Source organism: Chrysemys picta, chromosome 6 (assembly GCF_011386835.1).
Source record: "Chrysemys picta bellii isolate R12L10 chromosome 6, ASM1138683v2, whole genome shotgun sequence".
NCBI lineage: Eukaryota > Metazoa > Chordata > Testudines > Emydidae > Chrysemys > Chrysemys picta.
In genome coordinates, this window is record NC_088796.1 from 7,141,003 (window position 1) to 7,161,281 (window position 20,279).

Genomic DNA, 20,279 nt, shown 5'->3' on the forward strand with positions numbered 1-20,279 from the left:
GAAAGGTGCTGATCCCCATCAACTCTAGTGGGAATAGAAACTAGGACCTCAATGGGAGCTGAGGGGGCTGAGCCATTCAGGACTGGCTCTCTAGTGAACAGAAATTGTGGCTGTTTCATTTTATCTGCGATCTGAGACGGTGTCCTGCCTTATGTGCAGAACACAGGTTGGTGCCCAGATACCAGGGGAATGGGCAGCCTAGATGTATCTGAAACAGACAGATAGTTAGGACTGGAAGCCAGGTGCTCCTGAGTTGTCATCTGTGCTTTGACCCTGATGCTGAGGCACCCCAGAGCGAGTCATTTTAACGTTCCTGCCTCAGTTTCCCTCTGTGTCAAAGGGGGGTGGTGCTACTGACTTACTTTGAATGGCCACTACAAAGCTGAACCCGTCGATGTTTGTGACGTGCTGCTCTATCGGATGCCCTCCCTACAGTACAATCGTGTTGGCTGGTCGGACCGGCGTCCGCTTGTCTTTTTGATGCCCCTGCCAGAGCCCTCATGGAAATGAACGGGCCGCTCCTGATGCTGGCCCAGACAACCTACGTTTTCAATAAAAGAGAATTTTCTTCTGTCTCTCTCTTTCCATCCCCCCCAGGAGGGGCCCGATTCTGCTCTCATTTGCCTGAGTCTAATCCCAGAAGAAATCTGTTACCCCAGATTTAACATGATGTAACCGAGAGCGGAACTCCTGACAGACGGCTCCTTAGTCGGGAGAGATGCTAAAGGCACCTTTATCTTGACGGCACCATTTGATTCAATAAATGTAAAGCACATGTGCTATGGAACGGTAGAATAATCTATGGTATTGTGGACTCCCAGACAGTACAAGATTTTCCATTTGCAAGGGCATTTTTTTAATCAGTATAGAAATGTATATTTTCTGAATAAGGTGCTTGTTGCGGGATTTTAAAAAAAATACTAAACTGTGAAACCTAAAGTAGGGCAATACCCTTCCCTTCAACAATACCTTGACTTCCTACAGTCAGCAGATGCAATATGCATGGGATTCAGAATGATCCCATTAAAATTCATTAAACCGTGTTTCCAGCTATTTAGTAAATTTTGAAGAAAAGAAACCTATTGCCTCTTCTGCTCCCTACTATGGCCTCTTTGAATGTAATTAACCCTTCATTCATGGGTCTTTCTATCCAACTAATCTCCCACCTCGTGCCTTCCAATGCATTTTTAATACCACGGCTAATACCGCCACCTAAAATCCCCTACCGCTCGCTGCGCAATGGAGCTCTTTGCAGAGGCGAGGTATTGTAAATCTCCATAAACAGTGCTTGGATGAACAGCAAATTCAGATAAGTGATGCGTTCTTTTTCATGTCTTCCAGTTACAAACAGGGAATGCTCTTCATTCTTCAAGGTAGATTTTTGTCAAGGATGAGGCTGCATTCGTACCACCCCAGGGGATTTAGCTGGTAGATTCGGGGATGGTTGGTTGGGGGGGATAAATAAATAAACCATGGCAATACACATGCAATAAATTAAAAAGCAAACAAGTCAGAAAGACATGCAAATCATCTGGGAGACATTATACAGTGTGTCATCCTCACTCACATGGAATGCAAAGAGTCCGTCTCCTGCACTACAGGGAGCCAAGGCCCAGTCCTGAAAGGTGCTGAGTCCCTTTAACTCCCCACGATTACAGGACTGAGTCCTTATTTAAGGATTTTTGTGGGCAGAAGGAGGAGGAGGAGAATGGGGGGAGATTATTTAATCTTCAATAGAACTGGTCGAAATTTTATAATGCAAAATTTTTCTTCCCTCTATGATACAGGGCTTTTTCTTCCAAACAAAATGTCTGATTTTGATGGACTTTTGGGAGGGGCTTTGGTTGACAAAATGAAAACTTTAGATGAGACTGAAAACTGTTTTGTTGTTTTCATTGCCACATTTTTGCAGGAACCAAAACCACTGCCTGATCCGCTCTGAACTGTCACTCTCTCTAAGGAAAGCCAGAAGGAAAGTCTGTTAAGAGGTTGGAAACACTGTGGAGACTGTAGGATGAGCCATATCACGTAGTCACAATGCTGAGGCCTTCCTTTACAATTGCAATAGCTTGCAGTCTAAAGTGCATCATTTCTGATGCTTTCTCACCAGATCTCAGAAAACTTCTACTAGTTGAGATCTTCCTTATATACCTTAGATAGGCCTCAAGGTCTCTGATCCAGCAAAACACCCACTGATTTCAGAGTGGCTACTCACATGACTAAATTAAGCATGTGCTTTGCTGGATGGGGGCCAATGTGCTACAACTCCATTTCATCTTAAAGAGACAGGTATGCATCCCCCTGGGGACATTGATCTGAAAGTACTCTGTGTGTGCACAGGTGTATGTAATTTGTATTTCTTGATTGTATTTTAGTTGATTGAGCTCTGGCTATGTGCTCCTGTTCAGTGCAGGGCAAACATAGAAGAACCAATCCCAGCCCTGTCAGTTCAGACACAGATAGTACAGTTTATGTGCTAGATGAATGTCCAAACTTAAAGAACCAGGATACCAATTTTTAAATACAGTATTTAACTTGTATGCATTATCACTGTCGGGCTTTGCAGAATAAGTGTGCTCGCTGGAGGAAGCAGGGATTGATATGTCTATAAATTGTTCTGTCAGTTGGAGGTTTAGGGACAACCAGAGCATGGGGTTGCATCCCTGACCATCTTGGCTAATAGCCACTGAACATATGAACATATCTAATTCTTTTTTAACACAATTGTGCTTTTGGCCTTCACAACATCCCATGGCAATGAGTTCCACAGGTTGAGTGTGTGTTGTGTAAAGAAATTTCCTCATCTTTGTTTCAAACCTGCTGCCTATTTTCACTGGGTGTTACATGAATGGGTGAATATCACTTCCTTATTCATTTTTTCCTCATATGGAAGCTGTTCCATACCCATAGTCATTTTTGTTGCTCTTCTCTGTACTTTTTCCAATTCTAATATGTCTTTTTTTGAGATGGGACAACCAGAACTGACTGCAGTATTCAAGGTGTGGGTGTACCATGGATTTATATAGTGGCATTATGATATTTGTTGTCATATTTTCTAGCCCTTCCCTAAAAATTCCTAACATTCTATTCGCTTTTTTGACTGTCGCTGCACATTGAGCAGATGTTTTCACAGAACTATCCACGATGACTCCAAGATCTCTTTCTTGAGTGGTAGCATCTAATTTAGACCCCCTCGTTTCATATGGATGGCTGGTATTATGCTTTCCAATGTGCATTACTTTGCATTGATCATTTATTTGGACCTCAGGCTCTAGAGGTGGAAACTGAAGTACAAAGAATTTTAAGGACTTGACCTGCACAACTCTCAGCACTTGGGGACTTGATGAATGTTACAAAGCCAGCTAGTGAAAAAAATCACAAATAGAACCGAGGAATCCCACTTCCCAGTCTCCTGATCCTACAACTAGAGGTTACCCAATCTGCGTGTGTGTGTGTGTGTGTATGTGTGTGTGTGCTCATGCAAACAGTTCAGCACACTGTTGTGATGAACAAATTGTATATGAAGGGGTCCATGTGTGTATTAACAGCGAAATGCTATAGTTCAATTAACATACATCTCTATTGCACGGAAAATACATGTATAAATTCACCTGTGATTTAAATGTTAGGCACCAAAAAATTAATCTGGGAAATAGTCAGGCTGATCTGGCATAGTGGGTTATAAAATTGCAAGAACAACCTAGTTGGCGTGAAGCACTACATCTGGAGCTCTTAGCCTGATACCAAAAACCAAAACAAAAAAAGGCCCCAATTCTCATTCTTATTATTTATGAACACAGATGAAAAGCTAAAGGGTACACTGCAGCACACACAGATGCTGATTATCTGGAGATTATATTGATGATGTAATAAAAATTCACTTTGGCTATTAAGCAGCACCAGGACAATCAGAGAGAGATTAGATAAAAATCAGAGAGAATGAATAATAGAAGGGAGAGGGAAAGTCATAAACCATAACTCCCTGCAAAGCACTCCATCCCAGAGTACCCCTTCAATCAGAATAAATAAATGTCGAGCATATATATACCATCCATATGTACACATACACACTCACACAGGATATAGGTAGATCTGGTGTATACGTACACCTGTGGGTAAATATGTATATATATAAAAAATATACACACACAGTTCTATCTACCTATGTGTTTGTGTATAACACATATACACACACAATTTCTTTCTGTGTGTGTATGTATGTGCATATATCTCACATTTAGGAATATACCTTAGGCACACAGACTCACAAGGAGATAGACAGGTAGATAGATAGATAGATTAGATAAAATGTGTGCATGTCTAAAACAAGCTCCCTTTGCCCGCAGCAAACCCCAGTCGGATGGCGATGAGAGAAAACTTTCTCCTCCAGAGTGCTTGCTTGAAAGAGAGCGGTGCCGCTGCACATCCAACGTTGGTTCAAGTTTACTGACCATGTTTAATATTTGATTAAACCTTTGGCATAGCTGACTATCCTGATCTGAATAGATGATCCGACACTTTCCCTGGTAGTAAAGCCAAGCATAAGTAATAGCCATCCTCTGACTAGCGCTGCCTTGTGCATTCAACTTGAATTTTGCCATCTCTAAAGAAGCTGCTAAATGTTTCTGAATTCCTTTCAATTGCTCTGTGTTTTCAGCTGGCCTCTACGAAAACAAACAAGCAACAAACCAGGAAATGTATTCATTTGCCCCAGACAAAGGTGGGGCAGTGATTTATTAGTAATGGGGGAGAAATCCCCCTCCTTCCAAACACTCAACCTTCCCTGGCTCTAAGTATTTTTCCTCTCCTCCTCTCTGTACTTTTTGCCTGTGGTTTGCATTATCCTTTGCATTACAACATGCTCGACACCTTGCTCCGCAGCTTGGAGATGTTTGTGCGGTTGCCCACACAAATACACACACATATGCACACAACCAGCAATTTTACAAATTACCTATGCTGACAGGGGATGGGCAAGCAACTGTTCGCAAGGGAACATAGATAAGGGTGGCAGAAAACAGCAAGCAGATCTGAGGATCAGAGCGCATTGACTGCCGTTGGCTTATGAAACAGCCACTGATGCTTTCAGAGTGGATAGTAAACAAGGTGATTTTAGCTTCGGTGTTCTGCTAGATCAAGAAATGCCCAGTCCTTCAGCACAGACATAAGCCAGACCTAAGACTAATAATAAACACGTTGAACGCGGACAGATGCTTTCCACATAAAGATCAGTGCAAAGCTGAACATCATGGTTCTCTTTCTAACACACAGAGAAATTAAGGCACAGATTGGTTTAAAGACTGTGCTCAAGATGACACAGAATGCTAGCTGGGAACAGAACGCAGCTTTCCTGGCTCCCAGTTCCCATCATCTCAGACTATGCTGCATCCCTTCTCTGAGATGTTTTCTTTGTTTATTTTTTGGAGGAGTGGAGGGGGGAATAAAGGATTTAAAATACGAAAAAGCTTCAGAACGACAGGAAAATCTGCTTGAAAGAAGCAGCATTCTTGCTCTGCAGGGAAAACATAATCCTGTGGAAAATACATGAGGGATCATTGCTCTGGTGGGAGAAATCTGGTGTTGATTTGACTAAAAAAAAAATGGCGAAATTATATAGCTTTTGCTATATTGTATTGTGTTTTGATCTTCAAAGGAGGACACGGAGCCTCGATCCTCTCTCTATACCCCTTCCCTCCTTTATTGAGACTGCTTTCTTTGGCCTGGATGGACAGAGGTCGATCCTTTCTAATGCTTGCCATGGCTTTTACTTCACCTGGCCAGAGCGGCAGGTCTTCTGCACAAATACTGAGCACGCCTCCAGCCTGCCTGTTTGGTGGAGGGCAGAGAAGCAAGGGGACAGGCTAGAATGATGGGGGTTAAACTGGAGAGCCAAGGAATGGACACAGAACGTGTGCAGTGGCTGACAAGAGCACGAGGCGAGAACTTAGCGTGGATCAGGGAACCTGGGCAGCAACAGTGGCGAGCTAGGAATCTGGTCAGGACAGTGAGAGCCTGGGAAAGGGGAGCACAGGCCTAGGAAGTGAATGTGACAAGGGAGCAGGTAGCTATGAGAACTGGGTCTCGGAGGCAAGCGTAGGGCCCTGGGAAATTGAGCCTGGAGTTCGACAGAGCAAGCCGAGAACTGAACTCCTGGAGTGAGCGCTGGCACTTGGACACTTCCTCGGGGTGGGGGGCAAAGACTGGGCCTGAGAACGAAGCTTAACGAGCCAGGCCTTGGAACTAAACCCAGCGAGGAAGAGCCTGGGAACTGAACTTGGAAAGTGAAAGCATAGGCCTGGCTCTGAGAACTGAGCCGCTCGCCCAGCAATGAAAACTAGTTCTCTAGCATAGCAGGGTCACTGCGCCAGTTGCTCGTTGTTTGAATGATAAACCTGCCGCCAGGAATCCTGCCACTGGATCTAAGTGGGGAGAATGGGCGGGGGGGGAGGTGCAGGGATGAATCCTTTTCTGAATAGTCAGGTTGAGTCCAAATTCGAACAGCACCTTCGCGGCCCCCGCCTATAAATTGGTCAGCAGCGAGTGATCATTGCTGGGAAGACCAGACTGGAGAGGACACAGAGCCCCTCTTTTCAGACAAGAACCCGCTGTTCTTCCCCTTCATGCTGCAAGGAAAGCTAAGTCAATATATAAATAATTAAACACAGACTTCCCCCTGCTGCCCCAGGGCCTGCGAAACGGAGAGTAAGTTGGATTTCAGGCCGTCAGACAACATCATGTTGCACACACACACGCACAACCTGCCTTCCCACCTTCGGCAGAACATCAGTGACAAAAGCGGATCATCCAGACTGCAAGCAAGCAGAGGCTGAAAAAACAGGACGGGCGGGTTTATGCCACCATCGATTCAGAGCCACCTTTCCACCAACCCCACTTCCTCTGCGTTGGGTGTCCAAACGATGAGCACGAAGGGGATGAGAAATGACAAATGTGCTATTGACGTAGTCACAAAAAATAATAATGATAATAATCCCACCCCAAAACAAACCAAAACCCAAACCCGCCTGTTTCATTTGCTAGGATTGGTTGCCAGCTGGTTAGTGGCGGAGATACCCTGAAAAACTCCTTTTCACTGAAATGATTTTCAAATGAGTTTCATGCTGATTTGACAGACTGGCCACTCGAATCCTCTGTTTATCCACATAGCGAACCCCGGCAGCCCCCTCCACCCTGCCCCTGCACTGGACCACTCTGCCATGGAAGGATAATGGGAGTTCACACTCCATAGCCTCCTTTCCTGTCCTCTTATGCCCATAGTGGTGGTAGTTTTTTGTGAAGTGGCCCTCTGTTCACTCGGCACCTGATTCAAAGCCCACTGAAGCCAGGTGGGAGAATTCCCGTTGACTTCAATGGGCTTTGGGTCATGTCCTAGCCAATGGACGGAGACCACCAACGCAATTAGCCATCAGACAGGAGCAACTTCCTGTCACCACTGACCCACGCTCGCTATGGACCCAGTGGCTTAAGCCTGATCCAAAGCTTATTGAAATCAGCAGGTTTTTCACCAGGCCTGTAGAGTAGAAAGGCCTGGATTAGCCCTTTCCTAAAGCCCAGAGCTAGGCAGTTCCCTAAGGAGCAATGATAATGACACTACATAGCTCCTATATGATTCCTTTTAAAATATTCCATTCAAGAGCCGGAGTTAGTGAATGAGTACAGGCACCGACGTTACAAAGAAAGGGCCTGCCCCTGCTTCCCACTGAAATTAATGGCAACTCTCCCATTGGCTTCAGCAGGCCCAAACAGACGCTCAGACAAAACGTTTGAGAACCATTTCTTCCTCCCGTCCCCACATTTGAAAGCCAGAACTCGGGTGTGGGCGTTTCCCCTGCTCCCAATAATTTGCCCTGATTTTGCGTCTTTCATCTAAGAGCCTCACAATCATTTACCAGTACTGACTAAGCCTCACATTCCCTCAGACGTCTGATTCTTCCCATTTGACAGATGAAGAAGCTAAGGCTATGATCCAAAACCCAGTGAAGTCTTTCCATGGATTTCACAGCTTCGGATCAGGCCTCAGAGTTTAACGACCTGCTCAGGTTGTATTGGTGAGTCTTTCTCAAAGCTAAGATTAGAACCCAGGAGTTCTGATTGCCCATTCTGAGCCCATAACCTCTAGATCATACTCTGTCCCTACCTGGAAAACAACAGAGAGCACTGGCAGTATTTTGAAGAGGGCAGCCCTGCCATATATTAGCCAGTAGTGATGTAAGGTATTAGCCAGTAGTAAAGAATGAACACCAATGTTTTCTTTTGTTTTGTTTAATATGGCATTAACTTCTAGTATCCCCGTGAGTAGAAAGTAAAAACTGTCACCACTATATCACCATTATCTCCAGCAACATCTTTATGTGCAAATTCACCGGCAACGTATTGATGGGTTGGTTGATTTGGGGTTTTTTTTGTATCCCTTATGCTCATGATGGACTTGAAATGAAATCATTTGTAAGATACTTATTTGCTGGGCCTCTAAATCAGTTATGTACCATCTCTTGCAAACAACGATGTCATAATAATGTCTTCTAAAGACTTTTGCAAGGGTGTTTAGCTTCCCTTTCCCACCAAGGGACACTTTTTTTTTTTTTTTTTTTTTTTACTGACAGCCTATTGAATGAGACCTACATTTCTTTGTCTTCTTTTAAAAAAACAAAATGCAAAAACATTCGGATGTAGGGAGGGGTCGCATAAATGAGGACCTGCACATGTCACAGAAGAGAGTGAAAAAGCAGACCCCTGGTCCATGTATTATGGAAGACTGAATCGGATCAAATAAACAGCTTTCAAAAGCAATTAAACCCCTGCAAAAGGAAAATTCTTGCCCTCTAAACTGAAACAAGGAATAACGCAAGGCAAACCATCCTGAAACTACCGTACGGCAACTGGAATGAGACCCTTCCAGCTGAATGGTATAACCGAGTGAATGAACTAGCAAACCTAGGTAAGACTGCATATAGCTGAAGAGGGAGTAGTTAGGAGATTCTGAAGCAAGCCAGTCTGCGTGCCTAGATTTATACGATTAACAATCTTAAGGCGTCACATTCCATATTACTGGGAGTTCCTGTCTCATAAGCAGTATCCTGCAAAATTGTTTCTAACTTGAGGCCTGATCCAAAGCCCCTTGAAATCAGGGGGAGTCTTTCTGTTGATTTCAATGGGATTGGGATCAGGCCCTTGTCTGCTTTGTAAAGAGAGGGAGAGAGAGAGAGAGAGAGCATTCCTTCCCCCTTGATTCTTTTCACAATAATTAAATTAATTTTTTTTAAAAACAAGAAAAAAAAATAAAGTCAAATAACAAGAAAATAACCAGACACTATTTTTCTGCATCACCACATAGGATAAGAAAGCAACATTGCTCTTAGGGATCAATCCTTCACTGATAAGGGCTAGACTAGGTGGCCCAAAGAGTCTTTGCTATTTCTAATGTCTATGATCCCCTTGCTACTGTGATACAGTCATGCACAGATCTTATGTGAAAGAAAGATACAGATAGATGTGTGATAGCAGAGAAGTGGGTCACTTTCTGTTTGGACAGGGTGAAAATTCCTTTCTCTGAATAACGGGGAAGAGATGAGCCCTGCTTTTAATAGGCAGTAAAGCAGAGTTTTCACTGTGTTAGCTTTCAAAGAGTTTCAAGCCAATGCAATCTGCTCAGACTGGGATCTGTCTCGCATGCAATGTTTCAAAGCAGTGCTTCAAAACATCGGTACCGTAGTATATTATTAGAATCAATCAATATTATTAACATTACAGGACAATTTTGTAAATTCTGCATTGTCCTCCTCCCCTGACTGTTACAGCAGTTACTTTATACAATCTCTGGTTAGATTGGTCAACCAAGCTATCGATATTATTAATGAAGAATATCTACATGGTGACCTTTGCTCATAGAACTGAATCTCTCCTATAAGGCTGTCAGTTTCCTTAAAGAAGTATCGATAAGCTCATTACTGTATTGCTACATATAATTTAGGTGTGATTTTCACTCACCCTCTAGCATCTTAGGATAGTAAAGTAATGTTCTTCCCGCCCCTCCTAAAACACTGGTCCCCTTAGAATTAATCAAATGGTGAATTAGAACATTATGTAAAGGAAACATAATCATGGGAGTTCTACAAGCACTCTGTGATATATATTTTGATCTTTTGAAAGCCTTCATCCCTCTGGATCCTGGTAAGGAAGCACTGTTTTATAGGAATATTATTAGGCTGATGCTGCTTTATTCATCTACCTGCAAGAAGCTGTCGACTCCAACAAAGATATTTGTGTGTTTGCAGTGAGCGATGCCTATTGTATGAGGTGAATCTACCCTTAGAGATTGAAACAAAGAGTAACTATGTGCAAAGAGAAGTCTGTCCTTTATGTACATGTGCATGCATACTCTGTGTGTGCACTATATGTGTCGATATTTGTATTAGAAACTGCCCAAGTATGCAGTCAGTTCTAATCAGACCAACATTGTCTGCAAAGCTCCATTTTTCTTCTGTCTGAAGAAAACTCATGTCAGGAGCCACACGTTCAGGCTGGTTATCTTTAAATATTTTTGAGACCCAGACACGCTACGCATAAACCAGACATGGATTAATTAGGTGTGACCGTATCATTAAATTAGCACAATGAACAAACAGCTTCATATCACAGTCAACTCTTCATATACTGATTCCAAGAAGTCAAGTCACCTGTCACTTTCACCTAAGCATAAGCTTTCCGTAATGTTACATTTGAGAAGTGAAATATTTCGAGAGATATGCGACTATGTGCATATTGTACACACACACATATAAATACTTATCCATGTGTATACTGACCGTGTGTTTTCATGAATATGTATGTATAATATATGTATGTTTGTGTCTATCTAGTATACACTAGTATCTCTCTCTCTATAAACATTATATAAACAACTCTATTCAGTACATCACCTTCCATACAAACGATATCCCATTATGTTTTCCAGAGTTAAAGAAGAGAATTATAGATTTAAACAGCAGTGAGGGGGAAAAAGGGATTGTGTGGCATTAGCAAAAGAGAAAATTTCTGTCTGTCTGTCTATCTGTAATGCACATTGGTGTGATCCACTACCTGCAAAATACTCTAACTTATATCTTTACAGCCCATCTCTCCGGACAACAACAGGCTCCCAGTGACAAGAGCATCAACAACATTCCCGTCCTATGAAATGGTTAATGTTAAGCAATGATTGTCCCTGTTCGAATAAAGGAGGGAGAAATAAACAGATAAGGGCGAGGTAGATCGAAATCTGTATGCCTCATTGGCTCAGCTGTCGGATATTTCTAATGCATGTTAAGGGTTTGTTACTAAGAACCTGTTAAGTATCTTTAAACCTTTGATCTGTAGCCAGTCTTAACAAAGGTGACAATTAATTAAAGGAGAGTGCCTTGCAATAAAGTTCCATTGTGGTCACTTTATATACACTGTCCAAAGCTGGCTCATGGAAGTCACTGTCAATTAAAATCTTATTGGAGTCCAGTTCATTATCAATTTTTCCCCTTGCCTTGATCAATATTTTTGGCTGCTCCTGCTTGACAAACTTAACACAATGTCTATATCTATATGTCTTTCCATTCATTTCCATGGAATAGATGCCTGTATATTATTTATTTTTAGCCACTGCATATGGTCAGGCACTTTATTTGAGCGGCTTAGTGTTCCCATCCATCTTTATGTTAAGCAGCTACAATAATAAGCCTTCTCTTCCTTAGAGAAGATGTCAGTTGTGTATAATGAATGCGCATTAAAAGCTGCATTCACCTGCATGTTGCATCCGGGCTGGGGCTCAAAGTGACAAAAGCAAACAAACGCAAATCCCATGATGACACCCTGACTTCAGCTCACACCAAGTATTGCAGCACAGAGCGTGCAGAATATCATTCCAGGAGAGCTCAGTTATGCCACGGAGGACTCAGGAAGAAAAAGATCCCTATTATATAGACCACAGCTCAGGCCACAGGGCAAGGGCGGGGTAACAGCCTTCATTTCTACCTGCCATGATTCCTTCCCCTCCCCATCCCCACTGCAGTTTTCAATAGATAAGTCTCAGTCCTTCTCTGGCACAACTCCCTGTGGCATCAGTGAGTGAGAAAGGAGGGAAGAGACTTGTAATAGGAGTTGTTTCTCTTGTTGGTTTCCCTTCTTCCTTTGAGTATTACTTTGTTCCATTGAAGGGAATCTAGGAAAAGAGACAAGTTCAGCCCTGGAAGTAACATCGACCGGAGATATTGTGGTTTACGATGTAAATCCACCGCCCACGGCTTTTAAAAATCATGCGGCCCATACAGCTAGCGCAGGGCTCGTGTGGGGAGGTAACTGACTGCATGCAAACCTGGGGCCCAATCCTGCTCCCATTGAAGCAGATGGTAAAACTCCTATTGACTTCCATGGTGGGAGGAGAGGGCCAGCCCTTGGTGCTAAAGAGAGGAGGATGCTTAGATTCATCATCCTGTTCTCTGTGAGGACTGTGCTCATTTTAGCTCATGTAACTGTTCACCTGCTTTGGACAAACACGGGGACAAAGTATTGTAGGGCATGAATACAAAGGAGTTGGCAGGTGAGCCACTATGAAATGTGTGGCCTTCTGCTGTTCTGGACTATTACTGTAACTTTACAGCCAGGACATATTTAAGTTGCTGGAATTGTTTTATTTTTTTTTTCAATGCAGGTATCATCTCCCCCAATCATTTCTCCTTTGAAACCATAACTGTCTGTCGCATAAACCCTCCGTTAGTCACACTCGATTGACGTGAGGGACCGTAACAGCTCCTTCAGAGTCGTCATGGTCTGCCAGGTCAATGCGGCTGGCCTGCATGCGCATACGGTACGCATGATAAAAAACCCTCTTACGCCTGGCTGAAAAAGGTTGCTGCATATTTGCAGTTCTCAAGGCCAGAAGGGCCCTTTCTCGATCTTTCAGCCCCTTCGCCCTGAGCCCACCTGCAACATACACAGAAGTTCCTACATCCGCCCTCCCTCTTGAAGGGTTGCATCCGAATTCCTGTTAAATGCGACACAACTCCTGCTGCTTTACTCCCTCTTCACTCAGGCAAAATTCCCCGTGACTCTGTCAACTTCCCTCACAAGACTGTTCCATTGCCTGCCTGACTGCTAATATCCAGTTTAAATCATCCCCCACAGGGTGCCCTGCACCTGCCTCTGGAGCAGCTGTCACTGGCCACTGTCAGACACCGTAGAGTTGACTAGACGGATCAAAGGCTTGGTCCTCACTGCGACAATGTTTCTAGTGTTTTCTACCATCAGGACTGTCATTTCTGGTCAGTTCCTCCAATGACCACGCTCAATAATCCTTCAGGTATTTGGAAGCGATTACAGCCTTTACGGCCTTCCTTTTATGATGCCCATATATGTTACTCTGTTGGCCTCACATTAAAAATAAGTCAGCCCCTTAAAAAAGTTTTTCTTCCCAGTAATACGTGTTATTACTGACTGTCACGAAGAATCTCGGTTTATAAATATATATGAAATGTAGGTTTAAGCTGTAGAAATAAAAAAAAAGCACCTCGAACTACAAACTTTTATTTTCTTTCTTCTCACCCACCCCACCTCCAGTTTTATAACTATAAACTAAGCATGTTCTATTCATTATTATTATTTCATTTGATAAGGGGATGGAGAGGAAAACAAGTTTGCAGCTAAGTGCAAAACTTAACAGCCAATTGAGAGACTCCTGAAAATTGGAGTTTGTATTGGAAATGCTGACACAACGGTAACAACCATAACAGGACCGGGTGCAGATGCTATACAAAACCAGAATTGATGTCCAGGCCACTGCAAACTTAAAATCTAGCGTTTTAATTTACAAAGCAACCTGGGCTATTTGTTTGACATAAAATGTACATAGATATAGATACATCTATATGTGGTGTTGTTAATGTATAGAGGCTTGTTTGAGGTTTTTTGTTCGTCTGTCTTTTGCTTGTTTTGTTTTCCTCTCTTTGATCAAGCTATCCAATTGTCTTTCGCCTCTTTTCAGGGATTGTTCTTCAGACAGGAGGCATAAAGCCTCCACTCTTTTGTTCCAGTTTATTTGTACATTCTCCTCCCTAAAACTTGTCTGCTTTACTACCGCACTAAATACTACGTGCATTGTGTTCAGCCAGGCAAACCTTATGTTTCAGTCATGGAATTGTTTATTCAGCACCTGTATTTAGTTGTGTTCCTTTTTGACTAAATTTTCATTTCCCCAAATCTTTATAATCTATCTGTCTACCATGCCTTTTAATTTAATAGTCATTGTTATTATTCTGAATTTCTGAGGTATCCTAAAAACTAATATCATGCTGAGCAATCTCTCTCTCTCTCCCATGGGAGAATATAAATAAGCCTTACATACCTTTACCCCAGGTGTCGGAAATTCCAAAATTAGTCATGCTTTTGAGAAGAGGGTATAGCAAACAGGGGAAATAAACTGATATTTTGGTACTGCATCTTGCTAGCTGCCTTTCCTGATTTGTTGAGTGAGATTTGGGTCATTTGAGTACATCATCCTAACAATGTGACTGCCATGGTGGTTTTCTCTGAGTTCTTTTTTTTTTTTTCAGAGGCGATTTGAGAGGACATTGTAGCTTTCAGGACAATGCTGTGCCTACCAGCCCCCACAACCTCTCTCTTGAAGTGCACTAACCTGCCTGTGTTTCACTGAATCGCAGTGGAGAGTGGGATACACGGATCTATTCTAAAAAACAACAAGGAGTCTGGTGGCACCTTAAAGACTAACAGATTTATTTGGGCATCAGCTTTCGTGGGTAAAAACCTCACTTCTTCAGATCTATTCTGACTTCCTAAATAGAATATTATGCAGGCCTGTGTGCTTCAAATTAAAACCCACTCCAGGCTTTGGGTACAAATATGCATCGGTAGGAAAGGCTGCTTCAGTCTGTTGGGACAGTTCTATATTTTGATTACATTAATTCATAAATATTATACTAAATACCACTAAAATTGGCCTTAAATGACTTCGAATAATGCATTATAATATGGCTGTCCTGAGAGCACTAAGCTTTATGTCTCCCAGTAACTCAGCCTTTAAGCATACTTTGCTGCTAGACAAGGGGGGGAAGTTATGAATGGATGGCTTGCTAAATTGTTCGACTGTGATTAGTTGACTCTCTCTCTCTCTCTGTGTTTGTGTGTGTGAGTATCAGTGTGGGTGGGTCAAAGCTGCCTAGATTTCTGCTGGCGAAACATCCGCACAAACCTCTCCCAACAACACAATAAAGTAGCAGAGGATGAGTGTGTGCTCCTGCCCCATTGGGGAGAGGAAGGGGGGAGGGAGGATTGGGGGATGGAGGGACGTAAGGGTTAAGATCATGCCATGGAAGCCTTTCTGTGCAGGGATCAGGCGATCCTTACATTTACACACACACGTGCCTGCAAAACAAATGCATTTCTTTCAAGTATCTGGGCTGGATGTCAGAAATCTCACTGTGACAGAGCCTGGGAGCTCATAAGCTTTTGAGATGGAATTTTTTGAGGGGGGGACCGAGACAATCTATGACTTTACCTTTAGATCTATTCTTCTCAATTTCCCCTGTCATCCAGAAACACCCTACAGGGATCTCTTTACTGTTGCTGAGAGACACACCTCCACTCCATTCATTTCAGTGGATTTACACCTGAGATGACTGATCTCCATGTTTTTACTCTACGGGTTTTTTTTTTTTTTTTATATATATATAAAATCCCATTTATTTATTAAAGGGATCGCTTTCCACACAGTTAAATAAACTACAGCTCCCATTAACCCTTGACATCCTTCACTGGGATACCCCCATGGCTAGGTCTGCGCGTGAAATCTACTAAGGGTAAGGGATCAATTCATGTACACTCTTATGCAGCAGTTGTGGGAAGCGACTGGGGTTTTTATACCGCCACCCTATGCTCTTGGATCTAAGTTAGAGGATCTTTATGCCATTCTTCAACCATGCCAAAACCAAGAAGGGGGATCTGTGTTAATATTCTACTTTATGTTGCTGACTTAGATGAGGAAAAAAGAAAAGGGGGCGAGGGAGTGAGAAAGAAAGAAAAAAAAAACCTAGAAGCAAAACACAATCCTAATTTTTCAAAGCCCCGCCATGCTTTTTGACTTAATAGTAATTAATCACCCGTGGCAAGAAAGTAATTTTTTTTCAGGTAGCCAGAGGCACATTTTGATCAGGATTAGCTAATAAATCAGCAGCATCACCCGAAAGGAGTCCAAACACTTCTCGGACGGACTACATAAAACCGATCTCTCAACCGCTGGCATCTCGGCGCCTAGCCCCGCTCCATGACAATAACCATCAGCATTTTTCCCCCCACTCCGAAGTCCAGAAGTTCGAAGAGGTTGAAAATGATCTTGGTTTCTACAGTAGCCGGGTCTGGTCCACCCTGACCGATTCCCCTCATCCTAGGTGGCAGCTTTAGATAGAGTTGGAGGAAAATGAAGTCTGGCGGCTTGCTTATTTCAGGAATATTTGCTCAACAATATTCAGGCAGCAAGAGAAGTGCTCGCTCTCTCTATGCGTGTGCACACAAACACAGATCTCTGCGGACAATGTATGAGCTACAGGGTGCGATACATATTATATAAAATAGAAAGGCATTAAAGTTTGCCCAGAGCTAGAAATAATTACAGACTAAATACAAGAAGAAACCTCTAGCCAGATCCCATCTCCACATGCCCTGGTAGCCTGGATTTTGCATCCAGGCGAAGCTACGTGGTAAAGTTTGTATTATTCATTATTATTGTTTCCTCTTTCTTAAGAAAGAAACCCGCATCATTCACACACACCGCCCACTGGAACTACCCCTCATCTGCTAGAAACAATCTCCTAGGACCTCGCCTTCCCGGTGCTTATTTTTATCGACGACTTGTTTAAACGATAAACATCAAACACTAACCTTGATGTGGTTTCTAGGAAGCTTGACTGAAAGGTGAAAAAGCGCCTAGGTTATACTGATTATCCGGGGAGAGGGAAAATGCCCTGTAATTTATATGCCCTCCTCAGTCTCTTTGCTCTAGATATTGTTTTCTTGGATATAGGATTATATTTGTATTCTTTGCCGGGGGGGGGGGGGGCAAGCTGACTGCTAATCATGCCGTTAACTTTAAGATTTACAACTCATCAAGCAAGCTGAATAGATATGAACCCAATGACATTGTTCTCTGGGACCCTGTCCACTAGGAGTCTGCTGGGTTAACCGAAGTTGATATTTAAACCCTAATTTCATAAATCTGACTTCCCCCAACCCTGGATCTAAAGTGACCACACCGTCGTATTTGTGCTCTGTTTGATCAAGGCTGTGTCCTCTTTTAAAAGCAATACTCCATAAACTAAAATAATAATTAATAAGAATAATGATTATTAATAAAATAAAATAATAATATCAGGAGTTAAGAAGGTCGTTCATTTGGGCTACCAAGGCATCCTGTTTGTAAGCGGGTCTTCTATGTAAATTACCTCCAAGTTACTCAGTTTAGTCCTACTTTCATGCCTGGCGATCAATCTGGTGGCAAGCACTAGACTCCTGCTAATCTCAACTACACATCCGAACATCACAGCCCCGAGGATGAAACATTTGCAGTCCCCACTCCGCCGCTACAACTAAGACCGGGGGGGAGGAGGGCGGAAGAAAACCCTACACGAACGCTGCCCCGGAGCATTCAGATAAAATCCCCAAAGTTCCTGCTCTCTTCCAGCACGCCCGGAGAATTGACCATCCACGCTAAGGAAAGTGTCTCTGTGTGTGCATGCTAGGTTTGCTCGGGATGCTAGAATAGTCCTTCCTTTTGAATGAGCCCCACTGCTATCTACTTTGCAATTGTCTAGAACCCTTCCTGCGATTTCTTTTATTGGGTTTTTTTTCTCCCACCCTTAAAAAAAAAGGAACTCAACCTCCCCCATCCCTTTATTTTAAGATCCCGGATCTCTCACAAGGAATCGCTGTAAAATACACCCCTCCTTGGGTGGAAATGTGCCGCTACGAAAGATAAATAAATAAGCCCTCGCCGTCTTTTCAGCACCACCCGTCTGTGGACAGCTGCCTCTGGCGAACCCCGGCGGGCTCCAGTGATTGCATCGCCGCGGAAAGCAAAAGCAAAAGCATGGCAATACATTAACCACAAATAAATAAACCGCGTGCGATGTGTGTGTGTGTGTGTGTGTCCCCCTCGCCCCCTTTTTCCTCTCTCTCTCTGCTTCTCTTTCTAGGATCTGGCAGCCCCACCGCGCCCCCCAAACTCCCCGGCTCTCCCGGGAAAGTTGGAGGGGAGCTCACCTTTGTGCATGCCAGTGAACCTGTCCTTCAGCACCGTCAGTTCGTAGATCTTCCCGAACTCCTCGAAGAGCGGCTTGAGGTCCTTCTCGTCCAAGTTGCGGGGGATCTGCCCAATGAAGAGCTTAATGGCATCGTGGTCCTTCATGGGGATGGTGGCTGGGTTTCCGGGACTGTGGGTTAATCCGTTCATGTGCCCGTTGGTGCTGGGGTTGGTGTGATTGCTACTCAGGGTGGTATTGTCTGCTTGTCCGTTTGCTAACGTGGCCATCTTTATATACATAGAGAAAATCTTCTTTCCCTTTTCCCCCCACCCTCGCTTCTCTTCTCTCGCTCTCTCTCCCGCGTTCACACACACACACATACACACTCACACACACACTCCTCCCTCTCTGCCTCGCTCCCCGGGTCTGGGCTGACTTTTTTTTTCTTTCTTTTTTTTTTTTTTTTACATTGAGGATCTGTGTCCTTTCCGTTTAAACAGGCTGGAGCGGTTCAAATTCCCAGCCAGACTAGGGGGTGGTGCGCGTGTGGATGAGCAGGGTAGGGACTGGGGGGTGAGGGGGGGGATCTGCTTTTGCCACTACCCTGGCTAAACCCCCTCCTCCCATCCAGCCAACCCCCCCCACACACACACATCTCCCCCCCCCTGCCTGCCTGGGAGAAGCTCAATGGTACCTTCCAACCCAGCCCCTGGCTATAAATAGCATTAGGCGCATGGCTATTGGAGAGAGAGAGTCAATTTCTATTGTGCCAAGTGAGCAAAGGGGAGCGATTGCATTTTTAGGAGCAATGATGATGATTCCCCCCCCCCTCCCTTTTCCTTTGCAAAGCCTTACGATCAATCGCTGTCGTGTTTTAATCTCAATCATCACCCGGAAAACTGCCTTTTATTTGAGGTGGGGGGGGGAACCCAAGGTGTTCTGGCTTTATTCTTCTATTCAATACGACGACGATGATGAAATTGATCATCAAAGCAGCTCAGAGAAGGAGGAAGCCCACAGCATCACAGGCTGATCTTACTGTGGCGGCTGTATCATTTCTCTCTCTCTCTCTTACTCTGTTCGATCTTGTTGCATCTGGGGGGAAAAATACCCTGCTTGCTCTTTCGTTATGTTATTATGCCATCAAGCCAGGAAAGGGGGGCTGTGTTACTGGAGATCTTGGGAGAGGAAGGGGGAAAGATATAGGACTACTGTTGATGATGGGGATACTTATTTTACATACCCTCCGTGCCGGGAGTGGGCTGTAAGGGAGTGGATGTGCTGGGGAAGAGACGGCTTAGATAAGATTTCCTTGTTCGGCTCCCAAACCATCAGACTAGTCTGTCTCGAGCTCTGTGATGGAAACATTACACGTATTTTGTTCTCATCAGGGCTGAGAGATGCTTGTCCGAACAATGCATTATAGACAATTAAATTGTACTCTATTAAATAAATACGATCTCATTTCCTGTTGTTCGGAGGGGGCAAAAAAACAGACCAAACCCCCAGAAGCATAAGGTTTTTTTTTTTTTTTTTTTTTTTTTTTAATAAATAAGGGTATTACCAGCGTTCAAAGCATTTTTTTCTCTTAGACTCCAATGAAATGTGTTGAGGCTTGTTGGTGGGACTGATGCTAGCAGCACAGAAAGGGAAACATTAGGAGAGATGAAAGCTGCTTTGCAGACTTCAAGTTACCTGGCCCGAAAAAGAAAAGCACCTTCTTGGTTGATCTCTCTCTCTCTCTCTCTCTCTCTCTCTCTCTCTCTCTCTCTCTCTCTGTGTTTCTCTCTCTCTCAATCTCTCTGTGTCTGTGTGTGTGTTTCTCTGTGTGTGTGTGTGTCTCTCTCTGTGTGTGTCTGTGTGTCTCTCTCTCTTTCTGTGTGTTTCTCTCTGTGTGTGTCTCTCTCTCTCTGTTTCTCTCTCTCTCTCTCAATCTCTCTGTGTCTCTGTGTGTGTGTCTCTGTGTGTGTGTCTCTGTGTCTGTGTCTC

The 20,279-nt window shown here is 43.6% G+C and overlaps 1 protein-coding gene across 15 annotated transcripts in view; it reads right to left on the reverse strand.

The window, feature by feature from the left end:
- CELF4 (CUGBP Elav-like family member 4) overlaps positions 1-18,756 on the reverse strand; it is an 874,489-nt gene extending 855,733 nt beyond the window's left edge. For 5 of the 15 annotated variants that reach the window (XM_065598680.1, XM_065598675.1, XM_065598674.1 and 2 more), the window contains exon 1: positions 18,310-18,723. In XM_065598680.1, the coding sequence (XP_065454752.1) occupies positions 18,310-18,670 (361 nt within the window). In that variant the 5' untranslated portion in view covers positions 18,671-18,723. Of the gene's footprint in view, positions 1-18,309 lie in introns of all 15 variants that reach the window. The other 10 variants (XM_005296185.5, XM_005296184.4, XM_065598673.1 and 7 more) reach the window with 4 other exon arrangements.
- Positions 18,757-20,279: the final 1,523 nt, after the last annotated feature.